At 45.6% G+C, this 22,022-nt stretch overlaps 2 protein-coding genes across 2 annotated transcripts; both read left to right on the top strand.

The window, feature by feature from the left end:
• Positions 1 to 3,167: 3,167 nt before the first annotated feature.
• Positions 3,168 to 6,463, top strand: LOC136531057 (uncharacterized). The gene is made up of 3 exons (XM_066523810.1): positions 3,168 to 3,594; positions 3,792 to 3,928; positions 5,403 to 6,463. The coding sequence occupies exons 1-3, from the start codon at positions 3,331 to 3,333 to the stop codon at positions 6,085 to 6,087; spliced, it is 1,086 nt and encodes a 361-aa protein (XP_066379907.1). The 5' UTR covers positions 3,168 to 3,330; the 3' UTR covers positions 6,088 to 6,463.
• A 469-nt stretch (positions 6,464 to 6,932) lies between these two features.
• Positions 6,933 to 10,360, top strand: LOC136531153 (uncharacterized). Its single transcript, XM_066523883.1, has 2 exons — positions 6,933 to 7,276; positions 9,962 to 10,360. Exons 1-2 carry the CDS (start codon positions 7,033 to 7,035, stop codon positions 10,114 to 10,116), a joined length of 399 nt encoding a protein of 132 aa, XP_066379980.1. The 5' UTR covers positions 6,933 to 7,032; the 3' UTR covers positions 10,117 to 10,360.
• Positions 10,361 to 22,022: the final 11,662 nt, after the last annotated feature.

The following is a 22,022-nucleotide window of genomic DNA, read 5'->3' on the forward strand; positions in this document are numbered from 1 at the left end:
CCTCCCTGAAGCACGCCGTGCATCGGCGCATGTCTTGGTACCTAGATGCCAACTCCATTCTCTACGTGAGCGCTTCCAGTATAGGTATATCCAAAGTCATGGTCCTCGACGTGCACGCATAGTACGGGCGGTGGCTGAGGAGCTAGCTGCTAGCGTGCTCGGGCGTGCGCATCAACATAGCATGTTCGCTTGTTGGTTTCAGCTATGGCTTATCAGCCAGCCAACAATGTTTTTTTTTCTCACAACAAACCAACATCAGCCGACCTTATCAGCCCAAAAACCAACCAGCGAACAGGCTGACCATCAGGCCAAACGCCATCGTGATGCCACCACTACTGGCTACTCCGCTCGCTCGCGGGGCTGCACCCAGGTGCCCATAATGAGCAGCTGAAGCATGTGTCTAGTGGAAACGGGCATACTGAGAAAAGAGAGGCGTACTGCAAGCTCGACGTCGCTCAAGACATGCTCGATGAAATGTTTAAAGAGAGCTGAGGGAGAGAAAAAAGGGAGAAACATGAGAGAGAAGACGCACACAGCAGTACAACACACGTGGCACACCATGTCAGCATAAGATGCATATGTGAAAGGGTATGGACCTATGATCAGGGGCGGATCCAGAACGGGGCTGCGCCCCGGACTGAGCTGTTGATTCACGTTCAAAATAGTCTGATCTTGCTTCCTAGGCCTCCTTTTGTCTAATTAAGATCATAGTTTTTTAGGCTAAACACCACATATGTTAAAGGGGCTACATGGACTCGCCCCAGGCTGCAGCCCGGGCAGCCTGGGCCCTGGATCCGCCCCTACCTATGATGTATAACTTTAAAAGTTTATGAACCTCAAAATCTACTTTTGAAGTTGATGAATCTAATTGAAATACCCATATAAGTTTATGGTCCTCTAATGCATTTAACTCTCCATAAAACCTATGGGGGCGTCGAAGTGTCACGTGGTTGGCTTGCTCCAGGTCTTCAGAGCACGTTTGTTGCAACTTGAGTGCGTTGATTTTATTTTACTTTGCCCGGTAGCTGGAATGGTGGTTTGTTTCATTGTTTGGTCGAACCATGCTAACAAAAAAAAACACATGTTACAACCACACGAGTATTACTTTAGTAAAGAGGAAAACATATCTATCTCTGTGTTTCTTATTAGATGAACTTTTCTTCATTTCATCCATCTTTATCGACCACCTATTTTCACAAGGCGACATTATGTCGGATCGGTGCAAGTTGTCGACAAAGATGGACAATCCGATTAACCTTGGGGTAGTTGACTAGTGGAGTCAACCACGTCAGCATCCCAATTTCTGGTTGGGTTTGTTAGAATTCTCATTCTTTTTTGGATTTGTTCTTGCTTATATTTTTGCTTATTATAAGCTATACGATGTGGATTATCTAACACGGCTTGATGGCAAATTAGAGATTTATCAGAAAGATGGGAAGAGAACACTAAGAGAGAAATTTGACCGGTGGAGCTGTGCAAAATATTTTATAGTAACCACAATGACTAGAGCACACGGTAGCGCACAAATGTTAGGCACTTAGTTTTGATGGTCTAGTAGAGGAAGTAGTTGCCTATTCAGAACGTTGTCGAGGCCTCTAACTAAACACATGACAAGTTTCTCAAAAAAAAAAAACTAAATACATGACAAATAATTTTGGTTCTGTCCATGCAAAATTTTAGGCTGCAACCAAACACATCCTAATTACGTTGTTGCTTTGAAGACAAAGGGACTATTGCTTGCTTGGATCGAGATAAGATTGTGTGGGCTTGGTAGACCTTTGCTTGTTTTCTGTGCGTCATTTGGTCAACGGTGGATCCATGGAAGCCATTCAAATAAAATAATATGGATGATTGTACAGTCAAGTGACCTAGAACTACGCACAATGTTGCATCCCTAGCCATACATGAGCCTGTGACAACACAACTGGTAAACAACGACACAGATGAATGATTTTCTCCTTCGCCAAACAATCAAACATGGAAGTTGGGCGGGCCTAGTCATGGCGAGGATAGAGAACACCGCTGAAGGAGGAAGAATAAAAAGACGAAGGCTATGTGAGCTTCGTTCAATGGTTCTCTAACTTCCTACTGCTACAGTTGGTACAATGGTTTTCTTTAAGATGAAGGGACCATTTCAAACACCAAGGGATCATCAATTTTAGGTGGAAGCCTCCATTTTTCAAATAGATAGAAATGGATGTTCCAAAAAAAAAGATAGAAATGGAGATTCATTTTCAATATTTTATTTATGATGATGACGCGATTAAAAACGTCTGAAGCACATATGGGGGTACTTCCCATGCGCCACGTTTGTAGCGCGGCGCCCCCTTCTTCCTTCTTCGGGGCCGTTTGGTATGGCTCCTGGACCAGCTCCAGGAGCAGTTTCGCTGCTCCACCAGCCAAACGCTAGAGAATGGCTCCGCTCCGCGTTCGGAGCCGCGGGAAATCTGCTAAGAGAGACGAGGAGAGAGAGAGTAGGAGCCAAAAAATATAGTTTCCTCCGGCTCCGCGATAGAGAGTGGGCCCAGAACCGGCCAGTGGCCTGATTTGCCCCCGAGGCGCATCGGCGTGGGCGACGACAGCGTAGGGGCATCACGGGGTGCACGATGGCGGCGCGGAGCTCGTACGACGTCGAGGCAGATGCGGCGCGCCTGTGCTGGGGCGCAGCTCATGCGGAGGCGTCGGGTCTGCCCCGGACGGCGCAAGGATGGCTGGCGGAGGCGCACGAGGATGCGGCCGCAACGGTAGTGCTAGGAGGCGTATGCGAGGAGGGAGGGAGGGCGGGCGCATGGCCGTGTAGCTCGCGTAGTGGCCGGAGCTCCGGACGCCGAAGCGCAGGGGCGCCAGGTGTGGAGGAGAGAGCTGGCGTGGAGGGCAGAGCTGGCACGGGCGCAGAAGCGCGGCCCATGGCGCGCTGCGAGGCGCCGGAGGTTGAAGGAGATGCGTTGGATAGATTGATAGGCCGCGTGTGGTTCGACCGAACAGACAAGGTTGGAAAAAAAAAAGAAAAGAAAAAGAAAAAATATATTATGAATAATTTATCCTTTGTGATTATCAAAAGAAGCTGTTTTGCCGAATAGTCAAAAACTGCTTCAGGAGAATCTGTTCCGCCATTGAAGCCAAAGGTATTTTGACCGGAGCTGGAGCTCTAACAAAGTGGCCCGAATCCTCTCCCCTCTCCCCTCCCTCCCACCCTTCTCCTCGCCGATTCATCGCACCATCTCCTACACCGTATCCTCCGCCGCCGCCACCGACGGCGAATCGGCGGGACGCCGCCCCGAATCTGCGCCCTCCGCGCTCAGATCTCCCCCCTCCGCGCTTCCGGATGTCATGAGCCGCCCCCATTTGCCCAAGGACCCGGCCTTCCCGCGCACCAATGGGTCCTTGGACGGCGGGGCCCGCGGCCTCGGCGGCGAGATCGAGGAGGTGGGCGCTGCGGCCACCGTAGCCGTCGAGCAGTCGTCGCCCTCGCAGTCCTGGTCCCCGTCGGCGTCGTCGCCGCCGCCGGCGATGTCGTCGTGCGGGCAGTACATGCTACACCGGGTGCGCAAGCTGGACACCCTAGCGGGCGTCGCTATCAAGTACGGCGTCGAGGTAAAATGCGATGGGAGTGATGTGCTGCTGTGTATTGTTTAGGGCCTCTGGTTTTAATATTATATTGGAGTATCAGATGGGATATTAAACAGCAGCATTCTTTAACTTGGTAGCTGTTCTTCTGGGGTGGAACCACTCTCTATTTTGTATTTCTGGTGAACTGATTTTGGAATGGTTGGTGTATTCGGATTGTGTAGGTAGCCGACATTAAGAGGCTGAACGGCCTCTCAACTGACCTCCAGATGTTTGCACACAAGACACTGCGGATTCCACTCCCGGGGAGGCACCCTCCGTCGTCTTACCAGCAGAATGGTTCATATGAGAGTGACGACAGGTAGCTAGACTGAAATTGTACCGAGCATCAGCATGGCATGCTACATAAACCATGTTACCAGTGTGTTTCATGTTGTGTGTTTCTGACAAAGCATTTGATTATTTTTTGTGTGTTAAGCGATAATCGCTAGTTATTTAAAGAGTCAATACAAGTTCACTCAGGAAATGCATGTCAAGATCAGGGTCAGACTAGGGCACTAGTGCAATGTGGTTGAATACATGCCTTCAACTATTGCCATGTGAAATCATTGTGTGTAATACAACTTGAAATAGCAACTGAAAAGGAAGCTTAGCCTTGTAGTCTAATGCAAGATGTTTCTTATCATTTCAAGTTTCAACTGCATGGTTGTTGCAAAAAAAAAAAAAACTTTCTACAACCAGGGGAAACGTTCTCCCATCACATCAATTATTGAGGTTGCTTTGAGATCCGTTATTGGAGAGAGAAGCTAAACTGAAAATAAATTATGAAGTCATCTCACACCTGCTAGTCCCAAAGAGGTTTTGAATTACGTATGTGGTAGTAATACGTTACCCTAGATGTATAAAATATTAAAAACGACTTGCCACGTTTGCTGCAATCTAAACATGCAGCTAGAGTTATTAAGCTTTTTGTCATGTCCTGTTTCCACGTTCAATGCAAGCAGTGGTTTTTCTTTAGCTATTCCCTTTTATACATTTAATATTTAGTTATTTGAGTTGTTTTGGTCTTCTGTACTATCCAGATGATTTGGCCTGTTAGGTACCTGCCACCCCACGCACTGGAGTTCGATTCGGTTTGTTATGGAAAAACTGATTTGAACTAAATATGCATGCGCAATAACCTTGTGTTGGAGCTGTCAGCAATTTGTACACCCTTTAACCAAAGGAGTCTCGAGTCCTTGAATCTTTCTGTAGCCATTTTTTTCTTTAGTGACATGCAGCTAATCAATTTAGTGGGCATATAACTTGATATTTTGGGTCTGACTGTATGAACATTCATGTGGCATATCTAAGACGGTTTAGCATATTTATGTTGGCAATTTTAAGCTGTCTTCATGTGACTGCAGTATTAGCTATGGACATAAAGTAGTCAACATGTGAAGAGCACTATATGAGCTTATGGTTCATGTGAACCACTATGCAAATACATCTTAGTTGTCTTCTGCTTATGTGGCTGTGGTAATCTCCTTCAAGCATTGAAGCATTTATGATCTGTACATGTCTAAAATAATGTCACAAAGTAGATGTACTTCAGACATTTGACATTTGTGCGACGTTTTGGGTGAATACAGTGGCAGTGTTTTCAGAGTTATGCACCCAAAATCTTAGCCTTTCTCTCTAGTTGCTATTACAGCAAATGCTTCTTGTTTCTAGCTTGTCGAGTCTAAGGCTTTCCACAATAATTATAGTTAATTACATCGTATAAAGTCTTCTCCAGGCCATTTTTGCTATTTCTATGATACGCCTTACATGACATAATAATATTGTCGTTTCAGGGAATGCACTCCACGCCGCATTCACGAAGATATCTTGGATTCAATATTGAAAACACCAAAGCCCAAAGTTTCGCCAGCTATGAGTCTTCTGCAGGGATACTATGGCCTTGCACCACCTCCAAAGAGAGATCAAACAAGTGAAGGCACTGAGATGGCAGTTTACAGTAAAGGCAAATTTGCTTTTTTGGATGTTGAGCCGTGGCTGGAGCCACCAAATTCCGACCCATTCCCTCTTCAGAATAGGAAAACCAGAAGCTTGATGATAGGTTCTTCACTTGATGGTGATACCGATGAGAATGGTGATGGTGAAAAGTTTATAAGGCGGCGCCAGAAAGCTGATGGTGAGCTGTTACCGAGGGAGGAAAATGGTGGTGACTTTCTGGCAAGCGCTGGAAAAGGCTTGGCACTGAGGCCAAAGTCTAGCAATCGACCAGACATGAACAAGAGTCAGCAGAATCTTTTTGCAATGGCAGAGCCTTTGTTTGGCAATGGTGTGCAAACTGTAAGGAAATCATCCAGCACTCCAGAGTTCCAGGAGCCAGAAACCAACACAAGTTCATCCATATGGTCAGCAAGCAAGTGGAGCATAAATACAGATGCTTTTGCTCTTCCTCTCCCCATTCCTCGTTTCGACAACATTCCAAAGCCCATTGCTGCTTGGAGAAACAAGGCGGCTCGCGACTAATAAACTGCGATATCTTGGCTATGTGCATGATTTTTTCCTGAACTCCAGGAGACCCAGAAAGTGTCCATGAAGGAGCTTACATTAGTTTGGCACCAGTCTTCACAGCTTTGGAAGCATAGCAGGACCGTAATTGGCTCCTGCTAGTTAGAACATTCTGAAGATCAGACGCATGTCGTCTATGTTTCCAGACGGTATCTAGATTAGGTTTACATGATTCTCATGTTATATTGGGCATATGTTGCGCCAAGAGTAGCAACGTTAATATTTGGTCATATAAATTATAGATGCTAGATGACATAGAGGAGACTTGATATTTGAGGAGGATATTCTTTTGTACACAATGAGATAATGTAGAGCATCAAAGGGCGGTTATATATGTGTTGTATGTGTAATCCCATACCCTAATATAGAGGAGGTTGGCTTCGTTTAACTCCAGACTATCTTTTAACCCTTTGTGTGTGTCTTTAATCTCTCAATTCAGTTGTAGTCGTTTACCTTTGTTGCTTGTCAGTCCATGTGATCAGTTTTGCTGCTTTGCTATTATCTAAAGAAGGTTTGCTGCTTTGCTTTAGGTACACTGTCTGGATCACGTGGACAATAGTTTCGTGGGCGGCCAAACATGGTCATGATCGGTCCCAGGCCAGCTCATCCCTCCCTAACCTAATCTCTCTTTTGCCCGCATCCTTCACGGCAATACTCCACGTCTCCACCCAGCTACCAGCCTACCACCCGCATCGCAGGCTCGCAGCAGCGACAGCTGGCACTGGGAGCGCGTCCAGGTCCAGCCGTCAGCTCGTCCACCACCCGCTGGAGGTGAACAGCAAGGACCCGCATCGCAGGCTCGTCCACCGACAAGCGAACAGGCTGTCAACAAGTGACCACAACTCCAGTCGCCAAACCTCCGGACAGCCACGTATTTCCCCACCCTCCAGACAAACCTTCGCGATGGCGATGCCGACCTCCCCTGCAGCTGCCCCCGCCTCCACCGCAACCTCCTCCTCGCGCCTCCGGCCACTGCGCCCTTCCCTTCCCCGCCTCCGCTTCTGGCCAGCACCAGTGTCGGCCGCCGCCGCTGCGCCTTCCCCGATTGCTCTGGGCCCAGGCTGTCGTCCCTTGCCCGGCATCATACGCTGTCGAGCCGCCGCCGGGCCCTCGCCGCCCTCCTCAGAGCCCCCTCCGTCTCCGCACGGTTAGCTTGCCCTGGTTCTCTCAGACACAGTCCCAAGATAGATTCATAACTGAAGGGTGCACTTCCTTTTTGAAATTTTGCAAAAAGAAAAAAAAAAGGAAAAAGAAAAAAGAAGTGGTTTCTTTGAACGATTACACATTATCTGGAGTGAGTAACCAGAAGAGTTGTACTAGCTTTGGGAATCTGGGATCTCTATTTCTATATATCTTTTCATGTGTAGATCAAGTTAAGATAACACTGTAAGTTGTCATAACTGGAAGCACATCGAATGAGGAATTTTGGCCTCAAATTTAGTTTTGAGCAATTTCTTGGCTCTGGGTGTTCCAGATCCAGAGTTCAATCATTTGAATACTTAATGCCACTCGCTATCTACATTTTTTGATAGGTTCAATCCGGATACAACTCACACAAAAATTATTTTAGACACAAAATTGCTAATCGTATACCTGGTGTTCATCTGTGCATGTGTGATCTTGTTTGGATGGTAGTGTGGCTGCTGTTGATCCTCTCATGATTGTATGATGGTTATTTGCTTGCTGATGCTTGATGCCAAATGCTTGTGTGATTGTTGGAGGATTATGATATACTGAACTGCATCCTGTGAAGAGCTCATGTCCCATGTGTGATAAATGAGTAGGGATGCAAGTGGGTTGGCCTGCGAACCCGCATATAGGGTCAATTTTGTTTGTTTCGTGCGGCAACCCACAACATATAACCATGTCAATGAGTAAATTGAACTATGGAGAGGTGAAGCAAGTACAGCCTGTATACACCAAGACCAAGTTCTTATCGATGCTGAGAATATAAGCTGTTAGAAACTTAGAATGACTATAAACTGGAATTCTGTTTCTTAATTATGTGACTTTAAAGTATCAGGTGATGACATTAATTTGTTGGATGTGAAAACCTCACAGTAGCTGTCAGATAAATCTGGAAAGATATGGTTAATTCTTTCACTAAGTGAAGCGGTACAATTGAAGATTATCATTAGATGGTAAGGTAAACCATAGTTGGCAATAGAATAGACCTTGTCCTGACAATGTCAATAGTACAACTGAAGATACTGACAATGTCAATAGTACAACTGAAGATACATGGCCAGGTTAAACATTCCGTGTTCCAGCTTACTTTCAGTTTACTCAAGTAAACTAGAATGCTTAGTCATACAATAACAGAGTACAGGTTGTACATGCAGCTGTAGACCATAAGTGTGTTTTTTCAATATAATCAACAGCTCTATATCCTATAGGCTTAAACTGATACATATGTAGCAGAATTACAAGATCTTGCAGCACCAAACTGGAAGGTGCTAGTTGCAAATATAGCTATCAATTGACTTTTACTAGCAATGATAGATGGTGTATAGATAGCACATAGCAGTTACCCAGCATGATAGTAGGAGAATAGAGGAAGGATCACTATACTTGGCTAGGAGTGTAAACCACAGCTACCGGTCTACCATATTCAAGTGAAACTCTTGATTGTACAACTGGAAGGATAGTGTTTATCTGCCATCATCGTACTCCCTCTGCTCCAAATGTAGGTCGTTTTAGCATTGTTCTAAGTCAAACTTCTCTAACTTTGACCAAGTTTATCGAAAAATGCACCAACATCTAAAACATCAAATTATTTCATTACATCCACCATGAAATGTGTCTTTATAGTGCATTTATTTAGTATTGTATATGCTAATATATTTTTGTATAAACTTGATCAATGTTAGAGAAGTTTGACTTAGGACAAAACTAACATTTTGGAATGGAGGGAGTATATATATAATAACTAGCCCAGAAGATAGGAGGAAGATGCTCCAGTAATCAGCATACGGAGACTAGATTAGAAATTGTTGTCCCAGAATAACTGATGCTATATATTTTGCATGTTTCCCACATATAGCATCACAAATTCGGATGCAGACTTGCAGGAAGCAGTTATTGTTGTTCGTGCTCAAGTGTCTGTGAATTCCTCTCACCACTGTAAATGATGAGACTTCCTACAGACTAGCTCCTCACCCCTCCTAGTTGCTCCCTGTCTCACAGTGAATTTTGAATCTTCTGTATACAAAGAATGGATTTTAGCTAATTTCTTGTGGTTATGAAAAAGGAGTAGGGCCTTATGAGAAAGCAGTGCGTCATTTGATAAAAAGTTTGGTAGGCATGGCAAGTCATGCCGATAGGACATGTGACATCTATTAAAAGAGAATATTGTATTTCCTGATAGAAAAAAAGCAGGCCTTGCTGGATTTATTTTCCTTGGTTTTGCTTCTTTATAGGATAAAATATTCAGCATCAAGAAACACTGTAATTTCCAAAATACTGACTTGCTTGGTGTTATTTATAAACCTAGTTCATGAGCGGCGACCTCAGTCATGACTTCCTAGTTTTACATACTGTTTCCGAAACTAGTGATTGAAACAGAAAATCTAGATAGAAATAGGTTGCTTCAGTTTTTTTGTGATGGTCAGCAAAATATTTTTTAGGATGTTAGATCTATTGAGGAACAGTCAATCTAGACAGTTTGTTCAGTTTCATGAACGAAGTATTTCTGTAGTGTCAACTGTCAACTTCTTGTAAGTTTTATCATATGGTATCCTATCACTAGGCCTATTTTGACCCTCAAGATTCTTGCTTAGTTAATAAGTGCATGCACACTACACTGTAATTAATTTTGTTTTTCTTTTGACAGGTTGGCAAGAGAAGCTGTCAAGTTTGCAGGATAGAGCACGGATCTTCTTTGCTGTTCTATTCTGGATGTCATTGTTTTTCTGGGGAAGTGCTTGGGATGGAAGTAACAACTCTGGCGGCAAGAAGCGCCAACGATTTCGAAAGAAGTCAAAGTGAAGATGCTCTAGGATTGACATTTTTTAATAGGGATATAGCTTTCTATGTTCAAGGACTTGTGAGCATACAATGGTGCATAGTGAAGGTTTAGGCATAGAAAGTTGTCGTGTTACATAGTTGTATTTCAGCAGTCGGTACCCTAAAGTAAATTGCCTGGTCCTGCTGTATATATTGCCAATCATGGATACGAAGACATGGGCGACATCATAATGGACTAAAGGAGACATGTATGTCTGTTCCTTGATATTAGTAGTGTTGTTCTGGAAACAGACAGCCTGTTCGCTTGTTGGTTTCAGCCAGCCCAAACCAGCCAGCCAACAGTGTTTTTCTCTCACAATAAACCAGTACCAGCCAGCCCAAACCAGCCCAGAAACCACCCAGCGAACAGGCCGAGAATTGCATGTCATACAAATCTTGAAGCTTGTGGTAACTTTTGGTAGGCAAGCGGGCAAGTCAGATTTCCAGCTCCCAATTCTATTTCAAACATGTATACAGTCCTGACCATCAACAAATATGGACTCAGAGGGCTCGTTTTGCAGAGCTTAAGTGGGGGGCTCTGGCTTCACCTACACTAGCACCGTTTTTTTGTTTAAAGGAAAACCTCTGCTTTTAAGAAAGCAACATTCAGGTACACCTACACTAGCATCGTAGCTTGGAGCTCTTGCTCTTTATCTTCTCCTGGCTTCACCTTTCTTAGTTCACAGGCTCCAGCTTCTCTGTAATGCCAGAGAAGCAGGGAGACGGCATTGGTAAGAGCCCTTCCAGATAGGGCTTGATTCAACCTATCTGAACGTTTTCCTGCAAAAGTGTTGATTCAGAAGCTTCAGATCTTACTACATGTTTGATTACGTTGGAACCGTCACACGTCATTGGAAGGTGATCACACAAAACAATACTTAACTTATCTTGGCCTATTTGATTAAGTGTGAAAGGATCAAGATGCCCAAGAGGGGGGTGAATTGGGCTAATTCTAAATTTTCTTGCAATAATCAAATCCTACGGATAGCCCAATTAATCCCTTGTGCCTAGAAAAGTGTTTCTATCAAATCAACGCATAAATGACTTGCACCCTATGTTCCAAACTTACTCTAGTATAGCAATTCTATGAATATAAAACAAGTATTGAATTGCTCAAAGTAAATACTCAAAGTAAGTGCTCAAAGTAAATAGGGAGAGAAAGGAACGCGGCGATGTTTTGCCGAGGTATCGGAGAGTCGCCACTCCCCACTAGTCCTCGTTGGAGCACCCGCGCAAGGGTGTAGCTCCCCCTTGATCCGCGCAAGGATCAAGTGCTCTCTACGGGTTGATTCTTCGACACTCCATCACGGCGAATCACCCAAAGCCGCTCACAACTTGAGTTGGGTCACCCACAAGCTCCGCCGGGTGATCACCAAGCTCCCAATCACCACCAAGCCGTCTAGGTGATGGCGATCACCAAGAGTAACAAACACGAACTCTCACTTGACCACGCGAAGCCTAATGAGAAGATGGATGCACACTTTGCTACTCTTGATTTGCTAGTGAGGCTACTCTCTTGGATTCTCAAATCACAAACACCTCACTAGGACCTTGCTCTTCTTGGCACTCACAAACGTGTTTCTCAGCTGTTGGAATGAGCAAAAGTTGCTCCACTCACGAGTGGAGCTTCTATTTATAAGGCAGCCTGAAAAACGAACCGTTATGAGCTTCTGCGGGATGACCGGATGCTCCGATCGCTTTGACCGGACGCTCTGGTCAGTTCAACCCGCGAACAGTTTTCAAGTGATGACCGGACGCTGACAGGGTCCGGTCAGTACCGACCGGACGCGTCCGGTCGCTCTTGGATGCTTACTGTAAACGACCGGACGCTGGATACTCAGGGTCCGGTCACCACTGACCGGACGTGTCCGGTCGCACTTTCTCAAGTCTGGACCCTTACTGGAGTCGACCGGACGCTGGCCCTCAGCGTCCGGTCACACGACCTTCCAGCGTCCGGTCACACCAGACTTGATCTCCACGGTCAAATGAACTGACCGGACCCTGCGGCCAGCGTCCGGTCGCACCGGAGCCAGCGTCCGGTCAGTATTTGACCCTCCATTCACTTCCAACTTTCGATCATATGTGAATGAAGTTTGGTCCAAAGGATCTTAGGCATTCATAGGAGCTACCTAGAGCTAGTTTTAACAAGTGTGCACCACACCTAACTCACTAGACTCAACTAGGTCAAGCTACCCGTTCATACCCCTCTTCATAGTACGGCCAAAGGAAAAACAAAGTCCTAAACTACTCTAAGTGTCTCTCCAACTTCAATCGACACTTAGAACTAGTCATCCTTAACCTTGTCGTCCATCCTTTGAAAACCGAAACGATTTCCATCGTAGGGGCATGACAACCTCGATTGCCCAATCGATCTCCATTACCATGACCTAACTTAATTGCCTCTGCAAAACACACGTTAGTCATAGTAATATTGTATTGACATTAATCACCGAAATCCACTTAGGGGCCTAGATGCTTTCAATCTCCCCCTTTTTGGTGATTGATGACAATACCACCTCGAGTATGTTATGGAGTGAGGTTTTTGAAGGGCTTGGTTCATATAAGCTTTTATCGATAAGAACAAAAGAGTTAGGCAAGCTTATATGACCCAAACCAACACAATGTACTCAAAGGATATGAATTAAGCATGAGTACAAGTAACAAAGCTCATTTGCTTCGAAGTATAAACGCAGAAGCAAAACGCAAATGAGCATAACACAAGAGATATGACATATAGATAATGCAAAGTAGAAATCACACATGTCATATATCACAATCACGTAGATAGCACTATCACATATATATAATAGTATGCATGAAAGTAAACACACGAATGCATAGGTAATAGTGTATCACACAAATAAAACTCCAAATGTATATAATAAGCTAATACTAGATAACTAGCTCCCCCTAAGTGTAGCTCCCCCTGAGACTACATACTCGAACACCCTCTCCCCCTTTGGCGTCAAACACCAAAACCTAAGGGTCGGTCGGCGGGGCTGCAGCGGACGAGTCAGGCGCTGAAGTACGTGGAGCAAGATGGAACTGGGCACCATCATCATCTGACCCTGAGCTCTGAACTGACTGACCCTCTGAAGCAGGAAGTGTCGCTGAAGCGGTCTGGGTCTGAGCTGGGGCTGGTGCTGCCTAGGAAGCTGCTAGTATGTCTGTCGTAGGATCTGACGAGGCGACAGACGAGGGGAGCCTCTGAGTAGTCACTACGACTGGAGCTGCTGTAGACGGACCGGCGGTATGCATATGAGGCAGAGTAGGCATGCTGGTCAACTCGCTGAAGGATGCTCCAAGACTCCTGGAGACTGACGTCTCAGGCACGAATAGCGAGGAAGACTGCTCTGGTGTGAAGCCCGTTTGAAATGGAGTGAACTGCGGGGCTACCACGGGTGAGGCTAACCACTGGGACACCTGTATAGGAGGTGAAGCAAACTGAGCTGGAGGCTGTCCCTGACTCTGGAGCCCACTGGGCTGTACTGCTGGAGTCGTCGAAGTGGTAGGAGGCTGTGCAAGCTGGGGCGAAGGCTGTGGCAGTGGGATCCCAATGGCTGTCGCTACATGCTGCATGAAACCCATGAGCTGCTGCTGCATAAGTAACTGCTGGTGCTGAAGGAGCTGCTGCTGCCGCTGGAACTCGTCCTGACGAGCCTGAAACTGTGCGAAGTTGGCAGCTGTCTCCTATGCCTATCGTGTCTGATCCTGCTGCATCCGCTCAAGAATAACAATGAGAGCGGGGTCTGTCTGCGGAGCAGGTGGAGCAGAACTGGAGCTACTGGCCTCTACATCATGTCTGCGTGGAGGCATCTAAGGTATAGGCTGGTAGTCGTCGTCAGAGCTGTCACTGTACTCGCTCACCTCCTGCTGTGCCTCTAGCTCCTCCTCCTCAGTGGCTGCAATCCCTCTGATGATCTCATCCTGCTAAGCTGCGGACTCTGGCACGTCGGGACGATGGCTAGGCTGTCTGGGTGCCTGAGGAGTGGTGTGCCTGATCCTCTGTGATAGGTTGTAAGCTGGGAACTCTGTGGTGGCACCTGTATACTCATCCATCATGCCAGGGGGCTTATCAAGCACTACTCTGCGGATGAGGAACGTGATCCAGTGAGCATAGGGAAGCTGCCTGTGACCCTTGAATCCCTCAGCTATAGTATCCTCCATCTCTGAAAGCAGGAGATCCCAGATATCAAATACTGTCTGCTGCATGATGGCATTAAGAAGCCAGAGCTATAAGCGAGTCAGGCCCTCCCTGTATCCCAACCTAGGAAGCAGTGTCCTCCTGATGATGGCCTCTAGTACTCTAGCTGTAGGAGTCAAGTCACTGGGGTTCCTGCTCGACCCCTCTCCAAACGGCTCCTTGAAGCAATGTCGCACTAAATCTGTAGGGGGCACCAACCCTCCATGAGGACGCCTGGGAGGCTCCTGCTGTCTATAACAGACTTCATGCATCTTGACAGGCTGCTCCTGTAGCCTCAGTATCTCTCTGGCTCTACCACTCATCACTCTATAGTCTTTGCCTTTGAAGGCAAAGTGAATGAATCTGTGATGTGGATCGATGTAGAGCGAAGCATAAAACTGATGGACCCAAGATGGTACATATATCCCCGTCCATCCAATCAGATCTGACAGTCCTGGCAAATATGACAAGTATGGCCGAATGCTCTCTCCGGCTGCTGCCATAATAGACTCTATCTGATAGACTCTCTGAGATCTGAACACTGCCCCACTGTTGAGATAAGCATTGTAGAAATCCTCCTACAGTGGCGTGTAGAACCCCTCAGCTGCTCTCTCATCCCTCCTCGGAGGAAACCAAACCTCAAACTCAACAAATCGCAGCTGCTGAACCTGTCTGGCGGTGGCGGCCCTCAAGTCGAGGTGAACCACTGGAGGCGGACCCTGAGGTCTGGGCGGAGGACGTGAACCTCTGCGCTGTGTAACTGGCCTCGGTGGAACTGTAGCACTGGTACGACTCGGGCGGCGTAGCTGAGGTGCCGGCTCGGTCTCCTGACCCTCCTGAGTCTCCTGGGCTGGCTGAGGCTCTGCTGGTGGGGGCTACTGCTGAGCTGACTGGACCCTCCTCAATTGCAACCCGTCATCCTGCAAACGTGGCAGTCCTAGTTGGACTCCCGTGATGACGCTCAACATCCTCAATCGCAGCTCTCAGTGCTGGTGAAACCGGCTGATCTGCAATGACAACTCCGCTGTGGGCACCACCTCTCTCGGCACGCTCTGCGGCCTCTGCAACAGCTGCTGCTCTCGCTGTCTCTGCATCGGGGTACTTCCGCTTCTTGGATGTCACCTGCTTGGTTGACTTGCCCTTAGATCTGGCTGGCTGGCGAGGCGGGGGCCTCCGATCATCATCACCTGGGCCACCACCAACGTTCTTGGTGCGAGCCATCTGAGCTGACAAGATGGTGAACTGCCGCTGATGAGGATCAACTGTCAAACTGCCGCTTTCGAGGCTTGGCCTCGATCCTTACTCGTGAGCTTGGCTCCGAGTTGACTGCCGACTGCCACAAGAACCACAATGGAACCGACTCGCTGCACAATAGAATAGATGGATATACAAATAAATACCATATGTCTAATAGATGCGAAACCCTAATAGAGAAAGCAATGTAGATGCGAATTTGAATCGAATGGCTTTCTACCTGACGACCAGCGATCCGAGAAAAGGTAAGATGTCGCGCGGGGAATCTCGGAACCGGCTAGGGTTAGGTCAAAGGCCCTGAATTGCAATGGGGAATTAGTGCATTGAAAATATGATCTAGGTCACAAAGTAGAGATCAAGAGAGAAAAAAAACATGAATCTTGCCTTACCAATCAAGGAGGTGGTAGGGCAAGGGCACACGGCTTGAGATGATGTAGTGAGACTTGGCAGTGGGCTCTCGGGTGACGCGGCGGCGAGATGACTGGGCGAGCAGCGGTGGTACGCGAGCTAGCGGCGGCAGGTGCATGCTGTGCTGGCACGGTGGCGCAGGGGCGCGGCGGTGCGTGGCTGGCGTGGGATTGCGCTAGGAAAGCTTGGGTGAAGCTAGCCGGACGGCGGTGTGGCGAGCTTGGGCGCGAGGAGGCGGCGGCGCTGGCTAGGGCAAAGGCAAGATGCAGACAGAGGACGCGGTGGTACGGTTAAGTAATCCCCCAAAACACGACAGAAGAGGAAACGGGGAAAAGAGTCCTGAAGCCGCGCGAGATCCACTGATCGGACGCTCCGGTGGTAGCGACCGGACGCTACCACCCAGCGTCCGGTTGATTCCAGAGAGGTCCAAATCCTCTAGAATCAGGGACCGAACACGTCCGGTGGTCCATGACCGGACGCAGGCAGGGTCCGGTCAGTACAACTTGTGCACCCTTCGATCGACCGGACGCTGAACCCTTCCTGACCGGACGCACAGACGCAGCGTCCGGTCACTCCTTCATCAGCAGTTCACCTCCTGTGAACTGACCGGACGCTGGACAACAGCATCCGGTGTAGCGTCCGGTGCACCTTTTCAGCAAATCTTCAAACTTCCTTCGCGCTGCCTGTTCCCAATCAAGTCCCAACTTGAATAAGATCCAAATAAACACCAATTGGGACTGATGTGAGTGACCTCTCTCAAACCCTCATATTTTTCAAAATATTTTGCCTTAGGCTATAATTCTTTTTAAGAAAATAGGCAACAAGAGGGCAAATGGAACAAAACGACAAAACAACATTCATGCATATGCAATACTTGTAAGTAAATCTAGTTGCTTGTCAAGTTTGATCCAAGGTTAAGCTTCTTCACACGCTTTTCGGCGGTTATCTTAACCATGTTAGACAAGCCCTATGTGCATTGCCACAAATTAACCATGTTGTATATTACAATGAATGCAAGGGACAACACAAGCTCAATTTTTAGTGAAGTTACTAAAATCAAGTACATTGAGCTCATTCCGCAATCTACAAAATGTAGCCTCATCTAGCGGTTTAGTGAAGATATCCGCTAATTGATCTTCGGATCTTACACCTTCTAGTGATATATCATTTTTAGCCACATGATCTCTTAGAAAGTGATGGCGGATATCTATATGCTTGGTGCAAGAGTGTTGAACCTGGATTATTTGCAAGTTTTACCGCACTTTCATTGTCGCACAAAAGAGGTACTTTCTCTAGAACTACTCCATAGTCTAGCAAAGTTTGTTTCATGTATAATATTTGTGCACAACAAGCACCCGCGGCAATGTATTCCGCTTCGGCGGTGGACAAAGCCACACTATTTTGTTTCTTGGAGGACCAAGACATAAGTGATCTACCAAGCAAATGGCACCCTCCGGATGTGCTCTTTCTATCAACTTTGCATCCGGCGTAATCCGAATCGGAATAGCCAATTAATTCAAATAAAGCTCCTTTGGGATACCAAAGACCAATGCTTGGTGTGTGCTTAAGATACCTAAGGATTCTTTTTACGGCAATTAAATGTGTTTCCTTAGGACTAGCTTGAAATCTAGCACACATACACACACTAAACATGATGTCGGGCCTAGATGCGGTTAAATATAACAAGCTACCAATCATAGAACGGTAGAGAGTTTGATCAACCGGGTTACCTCCCTCATCTAGGTCGAGATGTCCATTTGTAGGCATTGGTGTCTTGATTGGCTTACATTCATCCATCTTAAATCTCTTGAGAAGATCTTTTGTGTATTTCTCTTGAGAGATGAAGATGCCTTCTTTCATTTGCTTGACTTGAAAACCAAGAAAGAATGTAAGCTCACCAATCATTGACATCTCGAACTCCTTCGACATCAATTCACCAAATTCTTTGCATGAGTCTTCATTTGATGATCCAAAGATGATATCATCAACATATACTTGACAAATGAAGATATGCCCATCAAGCTTTTTGGTGAATAGAGTGGTGTCGACCTTCCCAATGGTGAAGCCCTTCTCAATGAGGAAGTCCCGAAGGCGCTCATACCAAGCTCTTGGGGCTTGCTTAAGCCCATATAGTGCCTTGGACAACCTATAAACATGATTAGGATATCTAGGGTCTTCAAACCTGGGAGGTTGATCAACATAGACTAGTTCATTATAAAGCCATTTAAAAATGCACTTTTCACATCCATTTGATATAGTTTCATTTCATGATGTGATGCATATGCAAGAAGGATACGGATGGCTTCTAATCTTGCAACCGGTGCAAAGGTCTCTCCAAAATCCAAACCTTCAACTTGAGAGAACCCCTTTGCAACTAGTCTTGCCTTGTTCCTCACAACAACACCTTGATCATCTTGCTTGTTACGGAACACCCACTTCAGTTCCAATGACTCTTGCACCTTTTGGTCGCTCTTCAAGAGTCCAAACTTCATTGCGAGTGAAGTTGTTCAACTCTTCATGCATGGCATTGATCCAATCCGGATCTTTAAGAGCTTCTTCTACCTTGGTAGGCTCATAGCAAGAGACAAAAGAGTGATGAGCAATAAATGAAGTAAGTTTTTGAGATCGAGTCATCACACCCTTTGTTGGACTCCCTATGATGAGATCTTGTGGATGATCTTGTAGGAGAGGTGAATTTCTTCTATTGACCACTTGAGGAGGAGGTTGTGGAGCATCAACATCTTGTGATTGTACCACCATTTGCTCATGGGAGATATGAGTATCTTCATTTTCTACTCTCCCATCTTTTTCACCATCTTGTGGTACATTTGATGAAGAAGGTCGGTTAATGACTTGTACATCATCTTCATCATCTTTTGGCTTGATGTCTCCCACCGGAATATTCTTCATAGCCTCCCTCAATGGTTCATCACCTACATCATCAAGATTCTCATGTGCTCCTTGGGAGCCGTTAGATTCATCAAATTCCACATCATATGTTTCTTCAACCAAGCCAGGTGGCATGATTAAATACTCTATATGCTTTGGACTTCAATGAGTAACCAACAAGAAAACCTATATCACAACGTCTTTGAAACTTCCCTAGGTGTTGCCACTTCTTGTAGATATAGCACTTGCAACCAAACACCCTAAAGAAGGAGACATCCGGCTTCTTCCATTGAGCAACTCATACGGTGTCTTGACAAGGAACTTTTGAAGAAATAGGCGGTTGGATGCATAACATGCGGTGTTGATTGCTTCCGCCCATAGAGCTTCGGGGGTGTTGTACTCATCTAGCATTGTCCTTGCAAGAGTGATCAAAGTCCGGTTCTTCCTCTCAACTACACCATTTTGTTGAGGAGTATAGGTTGCGGAGACTTCATGTTTGATTCCAACTTCATCACAATAAGCTTCTATGTTTGTGTTGTCAAACTCTTTGCCATTGTCACTTCTTATCTTCTTGAGCTTCACTTCAAATTCATTTTGAGCTCTCTTGGCAAACTTCTTGAAACAAGATGCAACTTCGGATTTGTCATGAAGGAAGAACACCCATGTATACCTTGAATAGTCATCCACAATCACAAGACAATAGAGATTTCCTCCCAAACTCTTGTATGTTGTTGGTCCAAATAAATCCATGTGTAGGAGTTCTAGCACTCTTGTGGTTGACATGAAAGCTTTGGTTGGATGAGTGTTTGCAACTTGCTTGCCGGCTTGACATGCACTACAAAGCTTGTCCTTCTCAAACTTCACATCCTTCAACCCTCTCACCAAATCATTCTTCATAAGCTTCTTGAGTGAGCTCATTCCAACATGAGCAAGTCTTCTATGCCATAGCCACCCAAGTGTTGTTTTGGTGAATAGGCAAGTCTTCAAGTTTGCATCTTCGGAGGTGAAGTCAACTAGATATAAGTTGTTGTATCTAAATCTATTGAATATCACTTGTTTGTCATCTACTTTGGATACAACAACCTCCTTCTCGGTGAATAAGCATTGGAAGCCAAGATCACACAATTGCCCAACGGATAGCAAGTTGAAACTCAATGAGGCAACATAGAGCACATTGGAGATGGAATGATCATTTGATATTGCCACTTTGCCCAATCCTTTAACCTTGCCCTTTGAAGTTATCTCCAAATGTTATTTTCTCTTGTCCATCTACCTCTTCATCTAGTGAGGTGAACATACGAGGATCACCGATCATATGTTGAGTGAAACCACTATCAATAACCCAATGACTTCCACCGATCTTGTAGTTACCTACACACAAGAGATTCAAGCTTTAGGAATCCAAACTTGTTGAGGGCCCTTCACCTTCTCAATAAGTGACTTAGCCACCCAAATCTTCTTAGGCCTACTCTTGTTAGGGGGTACCTAAGAACATGACTTTCATCTTTCCACTAGAATCCTTTCTAAGCATGTAGTGAGCATTGAAAGGCAAAGGGTCTAGCATGCTTGGGCAAGGGTTGTGGCGGTGGAGTTTGGACACTCATGAGCAAAGTGGCCTTCTTGTCCACACTCAAAACATCTCTTTGGCTTTAGCTTTGGCTTTGATTGTTGGTGTTGAGCTTGAGCCTTCTTCTTCTCTACACTTGCCATATATCCAATGCCACTTCTATCCATCTTCATGATGGTATTCATGAGTAGCTCACTTTAGAGATGCTTGCCTCTAGCAAACTTGCTCAATCCCACCTTGAGATGCTCTTTCTCCATCTTGAGCTTCTTGTTCTCTTCCTTGAGAATATCATTGTTCTTCTCTTCCTTGAGTTTCTTGTTTTCTTCTTTGAGCTTCTCATTCTCAAGGATCAACTCTTTGTCATGATCAAGAGTTTCTAGCACAATGGTGTTGTGACTTTTCATCTCTTCAAGATCTTTCATGAGCTTCTCATGGTCACTCTTGAGCTTGACATACTCATCATAGTCATTGCACTCAATCACTTGCTTGCCTTTGCTACTAGATCCATGCTCAATGCTCTCATCAATTAAATCATCACATGAGGTAGCTATATCAATCTTAACAACGTGGATAGTAGCATCATGTGGCTCATTTGGTAAGAATTCTTGTGCAATAACAAGGGTATCATAATTGATCTTTAGAGTTGTATATTCATCCTTTAGTTGTTGTGACTAGTGATAAGCTCATTGTGCACCCACTCAAGTTTATCATGTTTATCTTTAAGCTCTTTCTTAGAAGATTTGAGCTCCTTGAGTTTGGATGATATAGAGTCATTTGTTTCTTTGAGCTCATCATTAGCCTTCTCTAATGTATCACACTTAGCTAAGAGTAAGTCATTTTTAGCATCAAGTTTTTCATTTGTAGCTCTACTCTTTCTAATGATCTTAGTGTATTTTCTTAATATTTTGAACAAGATCATCATATGTAGGTGAGTCATCATCGCTATCGCTATCATCATCACTAGCTTGCTCATCATCCGCTACTATCATCACTCTTAGTTACCTTGCGTTCACCCTTGGCCATAAGGCATAGGTGTGTAGAGGATGATGGTGATGGTGGTAGGTGAGGATGCACGATCAATAGCAATGGCTGGCCACCTTCTCATTGTCACTCTCATCATCGGATGATCCACTTGATGAATCAATGTCCGTGAGCCAATCACCGACAATATAGGCCTTGCCACTCTTCTTCTTGTAGAAATCTCTCTTTTTGCCATCTCTCTTCTTGTATGGCTTGTTCTTTTTCTTTTCATCTTCATCACTTGAATCATCTTTCTTGCCCTTGTTCTTGAACTTGTCTTTCTTGGGCTTTGTGCATTGATGAGCTAGGTGACCAAGTTCATCACAATTGTAGCAATCCATCTCGGAGATTGGCTTTCTTCTTGAGCTAGTGAAGAACTTCTTCTTCTTGCCGTCAAACTTGATGCCACTCTTGTTTAGCTTCTTTAGCATCTTGGCGGTCTTCTTCACCATGAGAGCAAGACTTTCTTCATCATCTTCATCACTTGAGCTCTCATACTCAAGTCTTGTCTTGCCCTTATCTTGGCTAGCTTTGAATGCTAAGTCCTTCTCTTTCTTCTTTGTAGAG

This window comes from Miscanthus floridulus, chromosome 1, assembly GCF_019320115.1.
Source record: "Miscanthus floridulus cultivar M001 chromosome 1, ASM1932011v1, whole genome shotgun sequence".
In the NCBI taxonomy this organism is placed as follows: Eukaryota; Viridiplantae; Streptophyta; class Magnoliopsida; order Poales; family Poaceae; genus Miscanthus; species Miscanthus floridulus.